Source organism: Rana temporaria, chromosome 13 (genome assembly GCF_905171775.1).
Source record: "Rana temporaria chromosome 13, aRanTem1.1, whole genome shotgun sequence".
In the NCBI taxonomy this organism is placed as follows: domain Eukaryota; kingdom Metazoa; phylum Chordata; class Amphibia; order Anura; family Ranidae; genus Rana; species Rana temporaria.
Window position 1 is genome coordinate 45185615 of NC_053501.1, and position 22297 is coordinate 45207911.

Below are 22297 nucleotides of genomic sequence, written 5' to 3' on the forward strand. Positions count from 1 at the left end.
AACCGAGGAAAGAAAATTACTGGCACTTCCTGGTTACCACTGTGATCAGCTGTGATTGGTCACAGCTGATCGCTTGGTTAAGAGCCTACGTCATAGGCGCTTTACCACGATCTGAGATGCAGTGTGTCGGAGCGCGCACGAGCAGCTTATCCTGCTGGACGTCAAATGATGCCCAGTCAGGATAACTGAGCCACCTTTCAGACGTCATTCCGCAACAGGCCGGTAGGGAAGTGGTTAAAGGTGTTGTGCACCGGAGAAACGTGTGCGCCCCTCCCCCTCTGCTTACCGGGAGATTCCACTGGAGGAGCATTCTGATGCACCCAGAGTGCCAGAGGGGGTTGCAGGAGCCTGTGGAAGGTTAACTAGAGGGCGGATATGCTGAGAAGATGCGGACAGAAGCAAAGCTCTTCAACTGCTGGACCGGCTCCAGCACTATCTTGGACACACCTCCATATTAACAACTTGTGATTGGTTGCTAGCAACCAATCACCTGCCCGTTATCTTAAAAAGTTAACTTGGCCACCTCCTGCCCCCCATTCTGAGTTGTGCTGCTTCCCGCACACCTTCCTGCCAGGGGGATGGGAGCAGCAGAGGGTGCAAGGGCAGGAGTATCATGCAAGTGGGGGTCGGCAAAGCAGGGACATTTTCACAATCTGCCTGTCACCTGCCGGCAGTTGGTAGGTAGATCGCAGTCGACTGGTTGCCAGCCCCCGGTATACGTTATATTATTTTTTTTATTTGCTTTTTTTCCCTTGAAAGTGAAGTTACCCTTTAGGTTACACAGCAGTAAGTGACCTCCAACTATATCCAGGTTAGTCAGTGGGAACCAAGTAGCTTAAAGAGTCGTGGCAGAACAGAGAACCCATCTTCTCAAGCAGCTCCTGCAGGGGTTAGTAACTACACTACATTTGTATGTCCTCCAAGTGCCGCCCAGCTGCCAGTACCGAAAGGGTGCATTCATCTGATTGCCTCAATAGTTATAGGCATTTAGCGCATCGGGATTAAATTACAAGTAATGGTAAAAACATTTAAAACCCTTTCTTTCACAGCACATTTGTCACAAACATATAGAATAATGCTTCAGCTCATCAGACATGAAAATAATTCATTCAGATGAAAAAGTTAATTTCCTACCCGATATTATACCCCTGTAGCACAACAGATTTTAGCTTGTTACAGTTACAGCTGAATGATCTAGTTAGAATTTGCAGACCTGTCAAAGTAGATTAGAAAAATAATTTTCTAGTAGGAATGAAAGCAAAAAGGTGTTGATATACAAGCCTTCAAGGAAATGAAATGCACTGGAGTGCGCTGGAAATCATATATTAATTAATTGAGTAATACAGTAAAACCTTGGTTTGAGAGTAACTTGGTTTGAGAGCATTTTGTAAGACAAGCTAAATTTTTTCATACATTTTTACTTGATGTACAAGCGATGTCTTGATATACAAGTACCGTCAAGTCACAACTGAGTATAAAAGAGAATAGAGGAGTCTCTAAGTGTAGCAATATGGTTTCATTTAATGAAGGTACAACATTTAGCAACTCACATGGTTGATGATTAAAACAGGCACATCTAAGTATGCAGGCATCCGGGGTAAAGCTGTCCACATAGACCGTCCTCGCTTTCAGATCACTCTACTGCAGGGTAGTCTTCTCTGTCATGATTGCAGTCTGACAGCAGTAAGAGCCGGCGGTGCGGAGGACGGTCTATGTGGATCGCTTTACCCCGGATGCCTGCATAATTAGATGTGCCTCTTTTAATCATCAGCCATGTGAGTTGATAAATGTTGTACCTTCATTAAATGTAACCATATTGACACTAATGCCTAGTACACACGAGAGGTTTTACTGTATTTGTGTCTGTAGTCACAGACCTGTAAAATTTGCAATTTAACATACAGATAAACAAAAGTGTCGGTGTACACATTTCCTTGGGCCTTTAATAAAAAAAAGACTCTTAACTTCTTGGCCATAGTTGGGTAAATTTTTATAAGTGTGGCAGAAGCTCTAGTAACTGGTTAGGTTCCAGACAGGGGCGGACTGACCATTGAGTCACTCGGGCACTGCCCGAGGGCCCCATGTCACTAGGGGGCCCCATCAGGGTTGCCAGGCTCAGTAAAACCAGGGACAGTATGTAAAAATCTATGTTTTTTTTTTACATCTGTCCCTGATATGTCCGAAACCAACATGCTTCTGATGTGTTGATCTGTGGGCTGGGAGTGGTCTAGAGTAGGCTAGTTTCAACTCCTATCGTTTTGGGTCTTCCTTGGTTACGGCTCAATTTTTCACATGTTGACTAGACTGCTGGGCAGATCCTGGCTTGGGGTTTCTCCTTTTCCTTGTCCTGCCTACTCAGGGTTGCCCCAAAAGAGAAACTTCCTGTTGCCACCATCTCAGTATCCTCTGCTCTTTCCGTTGCGTATAGCGATTTCCGGGATGTGTCCTGCAATAGTCGGGCTAATGCACTCTCTAGGTCATTTGACACTCTGGATGAGGAGCGCACCTGCGATCCTGAGCCAATCATTTACTCCAGTTTTCACAACCATTTACCTGTGTCTGTCCCTAAACTCCCTTGGAAGCACAGCCAGGCTAACTTGTCCGCAAGTTCCACAGTCACTACACCTGTCAATGTGATTCAGTCAGTCGCTTCACCTGGCGACGAGATTCAGTAGGCCTCTGCACCAGTTATGCCAGTCCAGCCCATGCTCAATGAGCCTCCTGCTTTTTCTTTTCCAATATTTTTATTCAGAAAATGTTTAACAAGTACAAGATCAGCAGTTACCATTGTAATATGAAGTAAATGTACATTAACAAATCGGTTATGATTTGGTTGCATCACTGACAATCTTATATTTATGTGAAGCTTTATGTATCATTGTTCACATTTTAGATTTACATGAAAAGGTCAAAGCTAAACCAAAAAAAAACAAAAAAGCCAAACACAAAAGGAGGACCATTGAGTATACACTGTAGAGCTTATGAAATGTAGGGATAACATAGAGTGACAAGGTTTTAAAATGTTCTGTGTCTTCCCCACTTATTACACTGGAAATATACCTCCTGCTTTTTCTTATTCAGGACCTTCTGTAACCTGGCCTCACCCTACTACTACTACATCCATTCAAACCTGTCTAAGGGGTTCAATCCATCCTTTGGATAGACTGCCTCATTCGGCCAGGTGGAGCATTCAGCTATCCAGCTTGACTCCTGTGACACGTCACCTGCTAACAAACCTGACCTCACAAATCCACTGATCTCTGCCCAGTCTGATGGTCCTGTTCTGGATGTCCAGCTCATCTTTAAGGATCTGGGGGCCCTCCTGCTGGTCTTCTCATGTCCTTGCCCATTCCTAAGAAGTCTTTAGTTCTCAATAAGTCCTCTCGTCCTCTCTCTACCTCGGTTCCGTTAGTCAAGTTATGGATTCCTGACTCTGTAAAGGCATTCTTCAGTACCTCGTACATTGGAAAGGGTTTGGTCCTGAGGAGAGGTCTTGGATCACTTCCTCTGAAATCTTTGCGCCTCGTCTTCTGAGGAAGTTCTATTTGAAGTTTCCCTCCAAGCCTTGTCACAGGCGGGGAGTGGGAGGCCTAATAAGAGAGGGGTACTGTCATGAATCTGCAGTAATATTTTCATGCCCTGTCTGTCTGCTTACCTCTGGTTGTGCATCAGCCTTAGGGCCATCACTCTCACACCTGCATGGTTAAGTCCACCCTAACCTCGAATAGGATACACTACTTAACTCTGTGCTCTCCAAGCCTGCCTTGCCCAAACAATATTGTGTGTTTAGCATCCTGTGTGCTTCTTGTCGTGTGCTCTACATCTGTTTCTATTTACTGACCTTGGCTTGTTCTTAACTATGCTTGTCTGCTTCATATCCCAACCTTTGGTGTGTTCTTTGACTGTCTGTACCTGTTTGCAAAATTTTATAACAAACTATGAAAACTTTTTTTATATCCAATTTTTTGGTCTTTTTTCTTTTGTTTAGCAAAAAATAATAAACCCAGAGGTGATTAAATACCACCAAAAGAAAGCTCTATGTATTTGAAAAATAAAATAAAAATTTGTTTGGGTATAGTGTTGCATAACCGTGCAATTGTCATTCAAAGTGCAAAAGCACTGAAAGCTGAAAATTGGTTTGGGCAGGAAGGGGTTAAAAGCGTCCAGTAGGCCAGTGGTAAAAGCTTTGCCTACAAATGCCAGATGTTTAAAGAACTCAATAGCTGAAACTCTAATCTCCTGTACCCACCAAAAAAAAAAATGAGAGGAATAACTCTAAGGCCTAGTACACACGAGAGGATTTATCCGCGGATACGGTCCACCGGACCGTTTCCGCGGATAAATCCTCTCGAGGATTTGCGAGGATTTTGATCCGATGGAGTGTACTCACCATTGGATCGAAATCCGCGCCGAAATCCCATCGAGATGACATGTCGCGCCGTTGCCGCGATGATGACGTGGCGACGTGCGCGACGCTGTCATATAAGGAATTCCACGCATGCGTCGAATCATTACGACGCATGCGGGGGATTGATACGGACAGATTTATCCGGTGAGTCTGTACAGACCAGCGGATCAATCCGTTGGGATGGATTCAAGCGGATAGATTTTAAAGCATGTCTTAAAATTTTTATCCGCTGGAAATCCATCCCAGGGGATAAAAATCCACGGAAACAGATCCGCTGGATTGTACACACCAGGGGATCTATCCGCTGGAGCCGGTCCGCGGATCAATTCCAGCGGATGGATCCCCTCGTGTGTACGGGGCCTTAGGCCCCGTACACACGAGGAGACATGTCCGATGAAATCGGTCCGCGAACCGTTTTCATTGGACATGTCTCCTGGGATATTTTGGTCTGATGTGTGTACACACCATCAGACCAAAATCCCCACGGACAGAGAACGCGGTGATGTGGCGGTGACGGTGACGCGGCGACGTGCGCAAACCAGGAAGTTCAATGCTTCCACGCATGCGTTGAAGCAATTCGACGCATGCACAGGATTTCGGTCCGTTGGTTAGACGTAATAACCAGCGGACATGTCCAATTAGGCGTACTAACCATCGGACATGTCCGACGGACATGTTTCCAGCGGACAAGTTTCTAAGCATGCTTAGAAACTTTTGTCCGCTGGAAAACTGTCCGCTAGGACGTACACACGGTCGGACATGTCCGCGGAAACTGGTCTGCGGACCAGTTTCAGCGGACATGTCTCCTTGTGTGTATGGGGCCTTATGCTGCGTACACACAACCGTTTTTAACGTCCTAGAAAAAACAATGTTTTTCTCGACGTGATTCTTGTCAAGCCTGCCTTGCATACACACGATCGAAAAAAAAAATGCTCGAGCAAAGCGCAGTGACATACAACACGTACGATGGCACTATAAAGGGGAAGTTCCATTCGGATGGAGCCACCCTTTTGGGCTGCTTTTGCTGATTTTGTGTTAGTAAAAGTTTGGTGAGAGACGATTCGCGCTTTTCAGTCTTCGTGCTTTATAGCCTGTTACAGCATGACAAATGTGCTATCTCCATTACAAATGCTAGTTTTACCAGAAGAAGTTCTCCCATCTCATAACTTGCTTCTGAGCATGTGCGTTTTTTTCTCGTCGTTAAAGCCTACACACGACCGTTTTTCACGACGTGAAAAACGACAAAGTGAACAATGATGCAAAAATTATAGCAGGTTCTAAATTTTGAATGGCCATTTTTCACATCGAGAAAAATGCTCTGGAGCCTACGCACGGTCGTTTTTAATGACCAATTAAAAAAATAGCATTTTTCACGTCATGAAAAACGGTTGTTTGTACACAGCATTAGGCCTGGTTCACACCTTTGCCTTTTTTAGTGCATTTTCAGTTTTGCAGAAACACACTACAGTCCATATAACATGTGTAGCACTACCCCCGTAGGAGCTGCTGGTTAGATTTCGGGTCTGCACATTACCTCAGCTTTTGTTGTCTAGGGGAAGAAAGTCTGAAAGAACTCCAATGTCCACACAAGATGTAAAACCTCCAACTGTCAGGTTTTATTCTTTTGCTCAAAACTTGTGAAGAAGGTAGAAGGATGGAGGGGAAGGGGAAGGTTCAGGTACACAGTACAGATCACTGGGGAAAACCCCTAAACTTCAAAGTCATTCGCCACTCCACTTGGGTGGGTATTGCTCACCCAGATAGACCCCTGTCACTTGGCCTAGCAGCCGAATGATGTATGAACCAGTTCGATGACAGTCTCTGCCACAGACTGATCGAGAACAAAATGAACAGTCCAGAATTTTCTGCCACAGGATGTATCACCTGAACTTTCAGCCTTACAGTCAAAGTGCCTTTAAGCCGACCCTGCAAACTGTAAGACAACTTGAGTTGAGTTGAGCCTATCCCGAGACATAAGCCTTCCGCTTGGTCTTCTCCAGGGCAGGTCCTCCCCCGGTTCGATGGGGACAAGGGCCTCTTCCCGACAACCCTTGCCCAGAGATTTTGTCTTGATCTGCGGGCAGGGGGCTTATCCGGATTTTGAAGCCCCCTTTAACAAGGTGGCACCTAGATCCTGGCCTCCCCCCTTATGTGAATGAGTATGGGGTACATTTTACCCCTACCCATTCACCAAAAAAAAAAGTTGTTTAGTGTTTAAAAATACAGTACAGTTTTTGACAAGTCTTTTATTGAAAATATATTTTTCCTTGCTTCTTCCTCCGGTCTTCCGCCATCTTCTCCTGCATCTTCCTCCTCCTGGCTTCTCCTTCTCCTGCTTCTTCTGCGCATTTTTCTTTCTCTCATTTTGTCCGTTGTTCTCCTTCCTCTGCTGCCGCCGACCCTCCTCCGATGCTGCGTCCTGCTGATCTGTTCCGCGCCAGTGTCAAGCATTGTCTTAGATGATGATGGGGCGTGGCCATCGTATGATGTCACCCAGAGGCTCCATCCCCCTGTGACATACCAAACCCATCACAAACCCATCATCCCCTGGGCAGTGACGTCACAAGGGGGCTGGGCCTCTGGATGACGTCATCCGATGGCCTCGCCCCATCGTTATCTAACATATGTCTGACCTTCCGGGCTGCATACTCGGATAAGGGTCCCCTATGGACCTGGGGGGACCCCAAGCAGTTTTTTTTCACAATTTTTTTAGCCGACAATTCTTTTTTTTTTTACATTCAGCAGGGAAGCCCACTGAATGTGATTTCTCTACCTACTCCATGGTTGAGACACCTTTATTGGAGTCACCTTCGGCTGAGGAATACCGGGCTCCTTGACCTTATCTTCGGTTGACGTCTTCTGGACACCAGGGAGGTGTATTCCACTTCTTTTTGGATCTTCGCTGACAGTCCCGTTGAACAGCTGGTGGGTACCGTAAGCTCGATTGACCTGTTGTCTTATGACAGTCGGATCCAACGGTTCCTGTAAGCACATTCGTAATTACATCTTACATCTGAAGATCTTTGTTGGGATGGTTCATTCAATCTCATAACATCTTTATTATGTTATTTACTCACGATGGACAATTTATCACGTTGAATTTCAACATGACTGATTGTTTTCATGTAGATTGAACATTATTACTTTATGATTATACCCTATGGACCTGCAACACTCACCACAAGAAAACAATATCTGACAGAAAATGTCTTTTAACATTTCAAATCATCATTTAAACTGACAGCTCTGTGTATAAGTAATATTTGCTGAATGACACCCACAAATGAAAATGTTAATGGCAAAATATATTGTAAGTCACGCAAGGAAACCGTAAGCATCACGCAGGACTAGAATAGAACACGGAACTGTGAGCGGAAACAAAAGACGGTCCTACATGATTGATTTTTTGCATGACAGTCCGCGTAATGCTTTGAAACATTAAACACGGTAGGGGTTAAGCAAAAGAGAAAGCTATAAAGACAAAAAAAACGCAAATACATTCCCCAGAGAAGAGACAACATATTGCGAGGGAGATTTTCTCCCCTCCCTACACAGCAAGGAGCAGGTCCTTCTCATTTCAACCTTCAGCATCTTGCACCCCCTGCATCCTCACATTCTGCAGTGTTTGAAATTTCAGCTGTGCCCCAGAGCTATGCTTTATTCAGCTTTTGTTACTGTGTAATAACTGTTTCTGATGCTTTCTGATCAGTGAATCACTCAGCCACTGCTCCTCCTTCAGTCGCTGCTTTTCATCTACCGTCTGTAACAAACATTGCAGCTCCAGAGATTTCATGCTACTCTTGGCTGGAGAAAGGATTACTGCAGACTTCAAGAGCTTCTTCATTTTTGCATGTTTCCTAAGTGATGGAAGAATGTGAATTCTTTATATTGGACTAAAGTGATAAGATCACCCTTTTACCTGGAGATTTAACCTGCTGAATTTGCTGACATGGATAGAAAAGGCAAACAAAATGACATTTAAAATCACTGCTGAGAGGATTTGAACATTTATTATGTGCTTTTATGAACAACTCAACTCTATTGCAGCAATGCTAGCTTTAAAGGAAGGGCAGATTGTGCCTACCTGTGACTTGTATAACTTGAAAAGAGAAGACTGATTTTATTGTTTTATTCATTTAGCCTTTCTAAATAAATGTCAAGATGCTGCAAAACAATACATCCACAGTGTCGATAGGATTACTGGACAATGCTGGAGAGGTGACTTTGGGCAACAGCTCCCGGAATAGCACTTCTACGGAGTCACCTGGAATTGCAATCTTTATTTCATTTGTCTATTCTTTAGTTTGTATTGTAGGATTGTGTGGCAACTCTATGGTGATTTATGTCATCTTGCGTTATGCCAAAATGAAGACTGCCACAAACATCTATATTTTAAATCTGGCCATTGCCGATGAACTTCTCATGCTGAGTGTACCTTTTTTGGTGACATCTACTCTCCTCCGGCACTGGCCATTTGGCTCTCTTCTCTGTAGGCTGGTTCTGAGTTTGGATGCTATGAACATGTTTACCAGTGTCTACTGCTTGGCGGTTCTTAGTTTGGACAGGTATGTGGCAGTAGTCCATCCCATAAGTGCTGCTCGCTACAGGCGGCCAAGCGTGGCAAAGATGGTGAACCTTGGAGTTTGGCTCTTTTCGATTCTTATAATTATGCCCATTGTAATCTTCTCCAGTACAGCGCCTAACAGTGACGGGACAGTGGCTTGCAACGTACATATGCCTGAACCTTCACAAAGATGGGTTGTTGTCTTTGTACTCTATACATTTCTGATGGGCTTCCTCCTGCCTATGGCTGCCATCTGTCTCTGCTACATTCTTATTATCACTAAAATGAGAGTCGTGGCTCTAAAGGCTGGTTGGCAGCAACGACGCAGATCTGAGCGTAAGCTGACACTTATGGTAACTGTAGTTGTGACAGTTTTCGTGGTCTGCTGGATGCCTTTCTATGTAGTGCAGTTAGTGGGTGTCTTTGCCAGGAGGGGGGACACTACAATCAGCCAGCTCTCTGTTGCACTTGGTTATGCCAACAGTTGTGCCAATCCCTTCCTCTATGGTGTTCTATCAGATAATTTCAGACGGTCCTTTCAGAAGGTCTTGTGCCTTAGCTGGATGGAAAATGCCACAGAAGAACCAGTGGACTACTATGCCACAGCATTGAAAAGCAGAGCTTATAGTGCTGAGGATCTCCAGAATGGCATGTTGACAACAGGCAGCACATACCGAAATGGGACCTGCAGCTCCAGGACTCATTAGAGGAAATAAACTTACATCTAAATGAAGTTATTGATTCATTTACTCTATGCCTTTCATGACAATGAACATTCATAGGAATAACTACTCTAGTGCAAACAGATGAACTGCAGTTAAGAAGGGACTTATTTTACTGCATTTTATAGTGTTACCAAAATACCATTTTGCACTGATAGTTTACGATTACAATCAATCTAATAATAACATCCGGCTAATTAATAAGCCAGTGCAAACAGCAGTAACCCATAACAACCAATTCATAATTACCTTTAAAACTTTAAAGCAGCCAGAACAACATAAGGTGAATTGCAAAGGTTGTTTTGGGTAACTATACTTTGCCTTATCCAGCTCTGTTTACTGTTTAATTTTAGAGCATTTTCTGTAATTATGGTTGTGATACGGTATTTAGCATAATTTTCATCCAAGACAAATTGCAATAGTACGAATAATTTAATGTTTTAGGCAAGAACAGACGCCTCAAAGGTTAATATATTAACTACACCAATTTGCTTTGTTTTCAAGGGTGGAAAAACACTTTAGAATATAGAAAGTAAAGCTGCTGACATTACCAGTGAGTGGCGGGTGACCTAGTAATATCAGGATAACGAGAGCATCATCTGTATTCTTGACTTGACATACACATAGCATCTCCATTATAGGGTTTTCTTATGTGCAGCACAAAATCCTCATGAATATTTAGCATGTATAAAATTGATTTCTCTGTTATTTTGCTAGTCTACGATGGAATTTGGATCATTGTTTTGCTGTAAGCTCAATTACTGAATGTTGCAGACAAATCTTGTTGATGTTTGCAAAGCTCATATGGATCAGCTGAAGGTTCTATCCTTCCTCTTAAAACTCCACACAAGAAAAATGATCATTTGTGTAGAAAAATAAACCCAAGGCCGTTTTCATAACACACATAATTTAGCTGCTGCTATCTAGAGATTTATACAAAGTTTTCGCTGGTGCTTTAGTGATAGAGCTGATGCTCTAATGGGAGAAATTGTACTTTGTTGTTTGGTCATAAAAAGGTTAAGTGGTTTGATGTGCCTCACGCATTGTGCCCATCCTAGTCCTTTTTGTTACACCTGTGTTCATGCTGCTGTAAGATTACAGAAAGTATGAGAAATCCATATGCAAACAAATGATTTTTCTTGCAATTACAAAGCTGAAGTATTGACATGCTATCCATTATTACACATAAATCGATTTTGCATACTCAATTTTGTCTAGATTCATTTATAAAGTTTAATCTTAGAATTGCGATTATCATTTTCGAAATAATTACGGCAAACGTTTTGCAAGCCGAACATAGCAATGTTACATTAAAAGCAAAAATGCTTTTAAACTGAATGAAATACAAAAAACAGATCTATAAAATATATGGTGTGTGTGTTTATACTGTATACTATATACTGTATACCAAATTTTACATTTGTATCTTTTTATATATACATATATAATGTACATATAGAGGCTGTGTGTGTGTATATATATATATATATATACATATATATATATATATATATATATATATATATATATATATATATATATATATATATATATATATATGTATATAATTATTTATTTATTTACAAAAAAGGGTCCTATAAAGCTACTAGGTCAGAAAATGGTGTAATGATTCCACCTGTTCTAAGTAACAACACATACTCTGCTTTTATGAGTTCAAATGAGGAATCTTGCATGTTGTTTCCTGGACACAGGAGAATTTATTTTGTTTAGTATCAGACAATAAAGAGGGAGGAAAGGGTACCAAAAGACCCTGGGGGCATTTTAAATGGTGCTAATAGAGTAATAACACAAATAGAATAGAAATGTAGAAAAATAAGTAATTTTATTTCATAACAATAAATATATATAAAAACCATCCGATAGGTGTTAGGTTGTTAGCTTCAAAAACATAAGTGTAAGAAGACCTGTTGCAGTATTTGCTCGCTTTGCGAGCAAATACTGCAACAGGTCTTCTTACACTTATGTTTTTGAAGCTAACAACCTAACACCTATCGGATGCAAGCAAATACTGCAACAGGTCTTCTTACACTTATGTTTTTGAAGCTAACAACCTAACACCTATCGGATGCAAGCAAATACTGCAACAGGTCTTCTTACACTTATGTTTTTGAAGCTAACAACCTAACACCTATCGGATGTTTTTTATATATATTTATTGTTATGAAATAAAATTACTTATTTTCCTACATTTCTATTCTATTTGTGTTATTACTCTATTAACACCATTTAAAAAGTCCCCAGTGTCTTTTGGTACCCTTTCCTTCCTCTTTATTGTCTTTATTTACAAGGTGCTTAGATTTGAGGGTCTGTATTCCACAAAATTGCTTTTCTTTGTTTAGTATCAGTCTGACTGCTTTCCTTTCTAAGTTAGGTGGATCGATGACATTCCAGGTTGCAATGCCTTTTACTGGATTAGCAAGTAATGGGGATAATAAATGAATGTATACCCTATCCCTGAAATCTTGTATACCGTATATACTCGAGTATAAACCGACCCGAGTATAAGCCGAGGACCTAATTTTACCACAAAAAAACTGGGAAAACGTATTGACTCGAGTATAAGTATAAGAATCCGATCTGTGTACCCGAGTCTGTGACTTATTCAGACAGCGGCCGTGCAGTTTTAAAAACTTGTGCACCTCCTTGTGCTGTTCCGTGATAGACAGAATACTTGGCGGAACACTTGGTTTCCCAGCAAACACTGTGTTCAGTGTTCTGCCTATCACGATCACCCTCTCGTTCGTTATAGACGAAAGGACGAGAGGGCGATTGTGATAGGCGGAACACTGAACACAGTGTTTGCTGGGAAACCGAGTGTTCTGCCTATCACGGAACAGCACAAGGAGGAGGGCGAGTTTTTAGAACTGCACGGCCGCCGTCTGAATATGTCACGGACTCGGATACACAGACCGGATTCTGCAATAGGCACGGTGAGGTCAGGCAGCAATGGACTCAGGTACTGACTCGGGTATAAGCAGAGGGGGTAATTTTTAGCCCAAAAAAAAGGGCTGAAAAATTTGGCTTATACTCGAGTATATACTGTACGGTATGTTCTAACGCATTAAATCATCTCAAAAGTAATGTTCAATATTTTTACATTTGCAGCATTCATCAAAATAATACATGGTGCACCTGCCATGAAAGTTCTTGTTCAAGCACTTGTAAAGGGTGGCAATGCTCTGTGTCTGTCACCGAATTGTGTTTCTTTCTTGTCACCCTGTTACAAGTGCTTTTGATATGTAGTGACTTTTTAAATAGAGATTAGTTATGATACACATATACTGTGTAGGGGAATTCAATAAAGCAGTAATGTAAAATTCTAGTAATATGGCCTCTTTGACATGGCCCGCACCTAATTCATAAAAGGAGTGCCAGGACAAGGTTATCCAGTGCCCAGGGTGAAGGTGGAAAACTGCGCCCCCCCCCCTGTAAAGAAAGAGTTAGGGCCAGATTCACAGTCAGCGGCGTAAATGTAGGCGGGCGTAGCGTATCGTAGTTACGCTACGCTGCCACAACTTAGAGAGGCAAGTGCTGTATTCACAAAGCACTTGCGTCTAAAGTTACGGCGGCGTAGCATAATTTTGCCGGCGTAAGCGCGCCTAAATCAAATGAGGAACAGGGGGCGTGTTTTATGTAAACTAATCATGACCCCATGTAAATGACGCTTTTTTTGAGCGGCGCATCCGCGCGCATGCTCAGTATCACGTCGAATTTTCAAATTAAATTACGCCCGCTCAATGCCTAGTCGAGGTGAACGTAACTTACGTCCAGCCCCATTCACGGACGACTTACGCAAACGACGTAAAACACGACGCTGTTCCGACGTTTCCGACGTCCATACCTAACATGACTTACCCCTGCTTTATGAGGGGTAACTTTACGCTGTTGTATGTCTTACGTAAATAACGTATCTTGCTACGCCGGGCGCACGTACGTTCGTGAATCGGCGTATCTAGCTCATTAGCATATTCAACACGGAAATCTACGGAAGCACCACCTAGCGGCCAGCGTAAATATGCACCCTAAGATTCGACGGTGTAAGAGACTTATGCCGCTCGTATCTTAGCCGAATGTATGCGTAACTGATTCTAAGAATCAGCCGCATAGATACGACGGCTCTCATTCGGACTTACGACGGCGTACATGTCGCTATGCCGTCGTAAGTCCTTTGAGAATCTGGGCCACAGTGTCATTTCAAAACACCTAAAAATACCTAAAATAATACAAATTAACCGCTTGCCAACCAACCGCCATCATTATACTGCGGCAGGTTGGCTTGTTCCTGCAAATTGCCGTAGCTGTACGTCTGACCCTTTAAAAGCTATAGCAGGCGCGCGTGCGCCCGCTGCACAGCGGGGGAGCTGATGTGATCGCTCCACAGAGAGCCAGAACGCGGATCTGTCAATGTAAACAAACAGATGCCGTTATGACAGTGGAGTAGAGAGAGATCATCTAGTGCTTAGGAACAACGATCTCTCTGTACTCCCAGTGAGTCCCCTCCCCCCACAGTTCCCAGGGAACCCATTTAACCCCTTGATCACCACTAGTGTTAACCCCTTCCCTGCCAGTGCCATTTATACAGTAATCAGTGCATTCTTTTTTTTGCAGCAATCACTGTATAAATGTTACTGGTCCCAAATAAGTGTCCAATCTGTCCGCTGCAATGTTGCAGTCCCGATAAAAAATGCCATAAATCTATCCCCTCTTTTGTAGACCCTATAACTTTTGAGCAAACCAATTAACATTATTTTTTTTCTAAATATTTTTTTTGTTTATAGAGCAAAAAATAAAAACCGCAGAGGTGATCAAATACCACCAAAAGAAAGCCCTATTTGGGGGGGGGAAAGGGACGTGAATTTTGTTTGGGTATAGCATCGTACGACTGCGCAATTGTCAGTTAAACTGATGTAGTGCCGCATTGCAAAAAATGGCCTGATTATTAAGGGGGGAAATCTTCTGGGCCTGTGGTGGTTAAAGTCAGTTTAATTCGATAATTTGATATGCAATTATAACTCACAGCATTTGCGTCAGTTTTTGCAGCAATAATCCCAGCAATAGTGCTAATTTATGTAATAACCTCCAGCATTGATGGTAGTGTAGTGTCTGCGATCCCGATATGAACTGTCTGGAGTGGTTAACTCTTAACCATTTGAGCTCAGAAAGATTTTACCCCCTTCATGGCCAGGCCATTTTTTGTGCTACTTAAACTGGTAATTGCGCAGTCATGCAACACTGCACCCAAAATACATTTATATCATTTTTTTTTACGCACAAATATAGCTTTCTTTTGGTGGTATTTGCACACCACTGTTTTTTTAGTTTTTATGAAATGAATGCAAAAAGCACAAAAATGTTATTCAATTACTTTCTGCTATAAAACATCAAATACAAAAAATTATCCTGCTGCATGCCTTTGGTTAAAAACTCAAGTCACTCTGACTTAGAAAAAGGTTCCTGCACTACTTGGAGGCGACTTCAGAGCAGCTTGCATTGACTTCTATTAAAAAAGTCATTTGCAAGCTGTGCTGAAGTGGCGCTATGCAGGGTGGCTTCAAAGTCTGGTGTCTGACTGCAAAGGGGTTAACATCTAGGGGCAATCAAGGGGTTAACTGCGTGCCTAAGAATGTGTAATGTGTGCTGCTTTGCACTATAATTTAATTTTAATTTAATTTAATTTATTAAATTTCCCTGCTTTGCATGGGAAAGAAAAAAAGCTATATTCCCTCTGTACAAAGATCTGATTTGATTGTCAACACAGAGCTCTGGGCTGTGATTGGACACAGACGATTAGCAGGTCATGGCCATGAATCTCACTGTGTACAATTGCAGGGGAATAGGGGGAGGAGCATGTGTCATTAGCAGGCAGCAACATGTGGGTACGTCCCGGTGCCTGTAGCTGCCACCTGCAGCGGGTTGGCAAGTGGTTAATTAGCAATGGTATTTGTAATATGCAGCAGGATCACCCCATGCAGTGCAGATTCCCTCTACTGCCCAGCTCCCCCCTGCAGCGTTGCCACTGGTCCTCATTAGTGACCAGTGGCAGTTAATTAACCAATTTGTGCTGCATGTGGCGTCGCGCCAGCTGGGACTAGGAAATGCCTGTTGGGTGAAGATTACTGACAGGGAAGTGAAGGGCGGGATGGGGCGTGGCTGGTCTTAGGCTTGTGCCAGGTGGAGGAGTGCACTCGGCACATGTTTCAGCATGTACATCTAGATCAGAGGTCTCAAAGTACCGACCCGCGGGCCATTTGCGGCCCGCGGACCGGTCTTAAATGGCCCGCAGGCAGGGCGGGTGCCGCGGAAGTGTAGATCGAGGTGCATGAAGAGTAGCGCAGGAAGCGTCTGTCATAAGTTCACTTGTCTCTCATGTCACACTGCTACTCCCCGGCGGCCCCTCCTCTCTTCTCGTCCATCCCCATTTGCTTGTGACATTATCTGAGATGGACGAGAAGAAGAGAGGGGGGCTGCCGGGGAGTAGCAGCGTGACATGAGAGACAAGTGAACTTATGACAGACGCTTCCTGCGCTAATCTGCCTTTGAAGAAAACAACAAGTAAATGCTGACCTGTGCCCTGGTGTGCTCTCATGTGCCCTGATGTGCTCTCATGTGCCCTGATTGTGCCCTAATGTGCTCTCATGTGCCCTGATGTGCCCTGATTGTGCCCTGATGTGCTCTCATGTGCCCTGATGTGCTCTCATGTGCCCTGATGTGCCCTCATGTGCCCCGATGTGCTCTCATGTGCTCTCATGTGCTCTCATGTGCCCTGATGTGCTCTCATGTGCCCTGTACCCTGATGTGCTGGGCTTTGTACCCTGATGTGCTGGGCTTTGTACCCTGATGTGCGCTGTGCACTCATGTGTGCTGTGCCCTGTGCCCTGATGTGCTGTACCCTGATGGTGAGTGGTCAGTGTGTAGTGTAGTGGTCAGTGTGCAGTGTAGTGGTCAGGGTTAATAATGCGTTCGCTGACACCAGTACTGTTTTTGAAGTTTGAAAGTTTGCATGCGGCTCCCCATGGGACATGGAAACTTGTCTTGTGGCCCTCAGGTAATTTGAGTTTGAGACCCCTGATCTAGATTCTCCCTCATTGGCTGAGACAGCAGCGGATGCCATTTGATTCCGCTGCTGTCAATCAAAGTCAATGCGCCAATAAGGAGAGAGAGGGGCGGAGTTGTGCTGAGGCTCCGTGTCTGAATGGACACACAGAGCAGTGGCTTGGCTCGGCTCAGGTGCCCCCCAAACAAGCTGCATCCTGTGGGGGCAGGAGGGAGGAGCCCGAGAAGACGGGGATTGCAGCTGCTCTGTGTAAAATTACTGCACAGAGCAGGTAAGTATAACTTGTTTTCTATTTTTAAACTAAAAAATAATGAGACTTTAGTATCACTTTAATTATCTTAATAACATAACTATGATCAGCTTAAAATTGGCATAGAAGAGTAGGGGTGGAGGGTTACTGTGTGCGTGTTGTGTGTTCATTACTTAATATATTTAAATGTGTCTTATATTTGCATTGATTGCTACAAAGAAGACTGCCGGCATCCTAGCAAGCAAGGATTGAATGACACTAAACTGAGAGTGGGTGGAACCTGATGGAGAACTCTGAGACCATGGGTGGATTCCACAGCCACTATTCAGTCCAATAGCAGCTTTGGAATCCACCCACTGCCATCTGCTGTAAATCACAGAAAAGACAGACCTGATAGAGACTATTCTTGGAGTTCTGCATTAGGTTTTGCCGACCGGCAACTAATTTCGCTCAATTTCATGGCCACTGTGCCTGTTGAGTGAGCAGAACCTGACAGGAAACTCAGAGCTGGTCCCTCATCAGGTCTGCCTTGCCTATGATTGATAAGACATGGCACTGGGTGGATTTGAAAGCCACTATTGGTCTGAATGGCGGCTATGGATTAACCCACTGCTGTAAATCAGATGGAAGCCTGATTTAGAACTAGTCTCTCATCTCTAGTCTAGTCATCTCATATTATAAGACTCCATCCACCCCTAGTAAAAAACTTTTTAGTCATGCACTTATTAGTGTGATGGGCACAGTAACCGGGGAGGGAGGGAGGGAATGATTGCACTAAGGCAGGGGTCCTCAAACTTTTTAAACAGGGGGCCGGTTCACTGTCCCTCAGACCATTAGAGGGCCGGACTATAAAAAAAACGATGAACAATTTCCTATGCACACTGCACATATGTTATTTTGAAGTGAAAAAACAAAATGGGAACAAATACAATATTTAAAATGAAGAAGAAGCCATCATTGCAAGCCCACCCTCACCGTCATTTCAGACCATCATTGCAAGCCCACCCTCACCGTCATTTCAGACCATCATTGCAAGCCCACCCTCACTGTCATTTCAGACCATCATTGAAAGCCCCCCTCACCGTCATTTCAGACCATCATTGGAAGCCCACCCTCACCGTCATTTCAGACCATCATTGCAAGCCCCCCCTTACCACCATTTCGAATTCAAGCCATCATTTCAAGCCCCCCCCCTGACCATTGCAAGCCCCTCACGATCATTGCAACCCTCCCACTTCATCGTTATAAGCCCCTCATTGCAAGCCCCCCCTCACAATCATTAATTGCAAACCGATCATGATCATTGCAAGCCCCCCCACCTCACCATCATCATTACATCATCATCATCATCATCATTCCCTCATTGCAAGCCCCCCCTCGCCATCATCATTGTAAGCCCCTCATTGCAAGCCCCCCTCACAATTACTAATTGCAAGCCGATCAAGATCATTTCAAGCCCCCCCATCATCATTACATCATCATCATCATCAGCCCCTCATTGCAACCCCCCTTCACCATCATCAGCCCCTCATTGCAACCCCCCCTCACCATTGCAAGCCCCTCATTGCAAGCCCCCCCCCCCACCTTCATCATTACATCATCAGCCCCTCATTGCAAGCCTCCCCCACCATCATCATCATCATTACATCATCATTTCATCATCATCAGCCCCCCCCCCACCATCATCCTCATCATCATCATCATTACATCATAATTTCATCATCATCAGCCCCCCCACCATCATCATCATCATCATTACATCATCATTTCATCATCATCAGCCCCCCTCACCATCGCAAGCTCCCCCCCTCCCTCCCTCACCTCACCATCTTAAGCCCCTCACAGCCTTACTCCTTACTGTGCCAAACTGCTGTCACGGTCCTGCTGTGTCACGATCCCGCTGTGTCACGGTTCCGCTGTGTCACGAAGCTCACAATGTTGGTAACAGTTCTGGCGCGCTATGATAAATGTCCCGCCCTCATCCTCCTAGACCAGCTCGTGTGATAGACAGAACACTGGCTTTATCACACGAGCTAGTCTAGGAGGAGGAGGGCGGGACATTTATCATAGCGTGCCAGAAGTGTTAACACTGTGATCTCCGTGACACAGCGTGATCGCTGTGTTACAACCTGCCGTGGAACCGGCGTTGCTTGCCAGGGTGGGGTGGGCCGGTTAAAAGTCCTCCGCGGGCCGCATGTGGCCCCCGGCCTGTAGTTTGAGGACCCCTGCACTAAGGAAAGAAAATTCAGTATGGACACTCCAACCTCTGATTTTAACAGGTACATGAATCAAGAGCAGGCAATGCCCCTTTTGGTACTGCACCCCAATGGTACTCTAAAGTGTGTCTACGACACTGTGTCTGTGTTTTAGCAAACTAAATGTAATTTAGTAATGTCATAAGTAAAGTTTTGCATCTACTTTAAAGCGACTTTGTATCATAATTCAAGGCCCACTTATATTTTAGACCTCACTGCACCACCCCCATCTAATAAAGCAAAGTTACATTAAAAACACCTTTAGCAGAGCAAAGTAAACAATGCCTACCTTATCTCCCTAGCATCCTGTAAATTTACTTGGTGAAGGGTGGAGTCAATGGGCTTTCCCCTGGGATCCTGCCAACGCTAAGTATCCCACATCTGGGGAGAAGATGCTCCCAAGATTTGGGCTCCTAAGCATCCAAGGAGAATGTCCAGTGATGTCACCTTCACCTAAAAGAATCAGCTGGAATCTCGGTGAAAGGTAAGTACTGTTTACTTTTTTCTAGTAATGTTTTTTTTATGTATTTAACACAGGGTTTGACAAATTTGCTTGAAATCTAGGAGCCAGCTAAAAAAGTTAGGAGCCAAAAAACGCACCCCGTCCAGCCAAGCTCGCACGCAGAAGCAAACGCATACGTGAGTAGCGCCCGCACATGTAAACGGTATTCAAACCACACATGTGAGGTATCGCCACGATTGGTAGAGCGAGAGCAATAATTCTAGATCTAGACCTCCTTTGTAACTCCAAACTGTAGAATTTTTTAAACGTCACCTATGTTGATTTTAAAGGGTAAAAGTTTGTCGCCATTCCACAAGCGGACGCAATTTTGAAGCGTGACATGTTGGGTATCAATTTACTCAGCGTAACATTATCTTTCACAATATAAAAAAAAAATGGGGCTAACTTTATTGTCTTATTTTTTTATTAAAAAAAGTGTGTCTTTCCCCAAAAAAAAGTGTGATTGTAAGACCACTGTGCAAATACGGTGTGACAGAAAGTATTGCAATGACCGCCATTTTATTCTCTAGGGTGTTAGAATAAAAAATATATATAATGTTTGGGGGTTCTAATTAGAGGGAAGGAGATGGCAGTGAAAAAACACATTAGAACTGCTGTTTTTTGCTACCTGTAATGTAATGTAATGTAACCTGTAATGCCAACGGCCACCACAAGATGGCCACTCCTAGACTCCTTCTGCAGGCCTCAGCTTCCTTCTGTGAAGGCCGCAAAGCCGCGGCCTCAAATACTGGTGGGCACGGGGCCCGCTGCGATCACGCCCTGCGCCGGCCGGTAATTGAGGCCGCGGCTTTGCGGCCTTCTGCAGCCCTAAGCTTCCCCAGGCGCACACTTGGAATCATTAGCCCCTCCTTGCTCAAGGGATCGTAGGTGTTACTGCAAGTTTGTTTACTGCAAGTGTTTTATCCAATTTTCTTTACCTGTCGTTCACATCAGGACTGGATTTTATTTACATTGCGGCTAATAAACAGACAAACGTCTTTATTACTGCAAAGAGACAATCTGCATTATTGTGTGTGTCCCATTAGCGCTGGATTTTCGTGTATGGAAATTAGAGTGGGACATTTTGAGCCTAGAATTGAGCCTAGAATATTGAACCTTTTCACAATATTTACATTTTCTGAGATTGTGGATTTGGGGTTTTCATGAGCTGTAAGCCATAATCATCACAAATATGACAATCATGGCTTGAACTATCTTGCTTTGCATGTAATGATTCTGTCTCATATATTAGTTTCACCTTTTAATTAGTCAAATAAATAAACTTTTGCACGATATTCTGATTTTTCAAGTTTCACCTGTATTTCCTGCGACATTTTAACAACACTTTTAAGCAAAACTGTGCTCATTTGTAATAAAAAAAATGCCATATACTTTACGGTATTCTTTTTTAATGTTTAACATTTATATTGTTTATACAAGTGTAATTACGCGAGTACTTAGAGATGTTATACCTAATAATTGCAGTCAGTTCCTACAAAGGAGATTTTTTTTTTTTTTACATCTAGAGATTTTATAGGTTCCATGAGTTTAATCCGTTCCTACAAAGCTTTTTCTGTGTTATCGGTTATTGCAAAAAGAGAGGGTAATCAGTATCACATTTCACACCTGCGATTTTTTAAATGCTAATTTGTTCCATCTATCTATGATATAAAAATATATCACACATTGCTGTGCAACTACTAATTGATGTGCTAACATCACAGAGGAAACGTGCTCCATTAGCTGATATGTCTATGTAGAAAAAATAAAGGTCTCTTTTTTTTGTAGTCTAATCCAAAATGTCTTCAGGGCTTGACAGAGTTCAATTGTACTACTATAGAAACCAAAACCAGGTCCCTACTGAAAATCTGACAATGCTGGCATTGGCCCTGAGATCATTCGGATAAATGGGAGAATGTCGGGGTTATTCCGGTGCTCCTGAAGGGTGCCCAGATTTAGTATATGTGATCCAAGTCACTAAAATATGATATATGCTTTGACATGTTAGTGTGTAGGCAGATGCCTACAAGAGGGTTTTTCCTGTTTAAACTCCTGCCATTAATTGAGCCAGTCAGGTATTACACGTTTTTAGATATAAAATGTTACAATGTCCAGGCTGCATTCACACCTAGGCGTTGGCGTTACAGGCGTTTTTACGCGCGTTTTTTTCGCGCGTTTTGGTGCGCGTTTGCGCGCGTTTGTGCGCGTTTGCGCGCGTTTGTGCAGAGCGACGTCCAGCGTTTTTTTTTTTTTTTTTGACCAATAGTAAAATAGATCACCTCTGTCATCATTTGTTGCTATGTGAAAGGTTTTTTTTTCCTCTTCCTGGGTGATAATTCCTCTTCCAGGTCATCCTTGTGCTTCTGACTCCATTGTGAAAATGAGTGATGACGAGATGGCTTTGTTCATGGCAGCAGCCACTGCTAGCCAATATCTTATAAACGAGAGGCAGAGAAAAAGGAAGAGGCAACGCAGATTTTGGATACACCCCGTCATTGCTGATCGGGAAGAAAGAGGGCAA

At 43.5% G+C, this 22297-nt stretch overlaps 1 protein-coding gene across 1 annotated transcript; it reads left to right on the forward strand.

Moving 5' to 3' along the window:
- Positions 1-7838: 7838 nt before the first annotated feature.
- On the forward strand, positions 7839-11004 carry SSTR1 (somatostatin receptor 1). Its single transcript, XM_040332609.1, has one exon. The coding sequence runs from the start codon at positions 8570-8572 to the stop codon at positions 9677-9679; it is 1110 nt and encodes a 369-aa protein (XP_040188543.1). The 5' UTR covers positions 7839-8569; the 3' UTR covers positions 9680-11004.
- The last annotated feature ends 11293 nt before the right edge of the window (positions 11005-22297 follow it).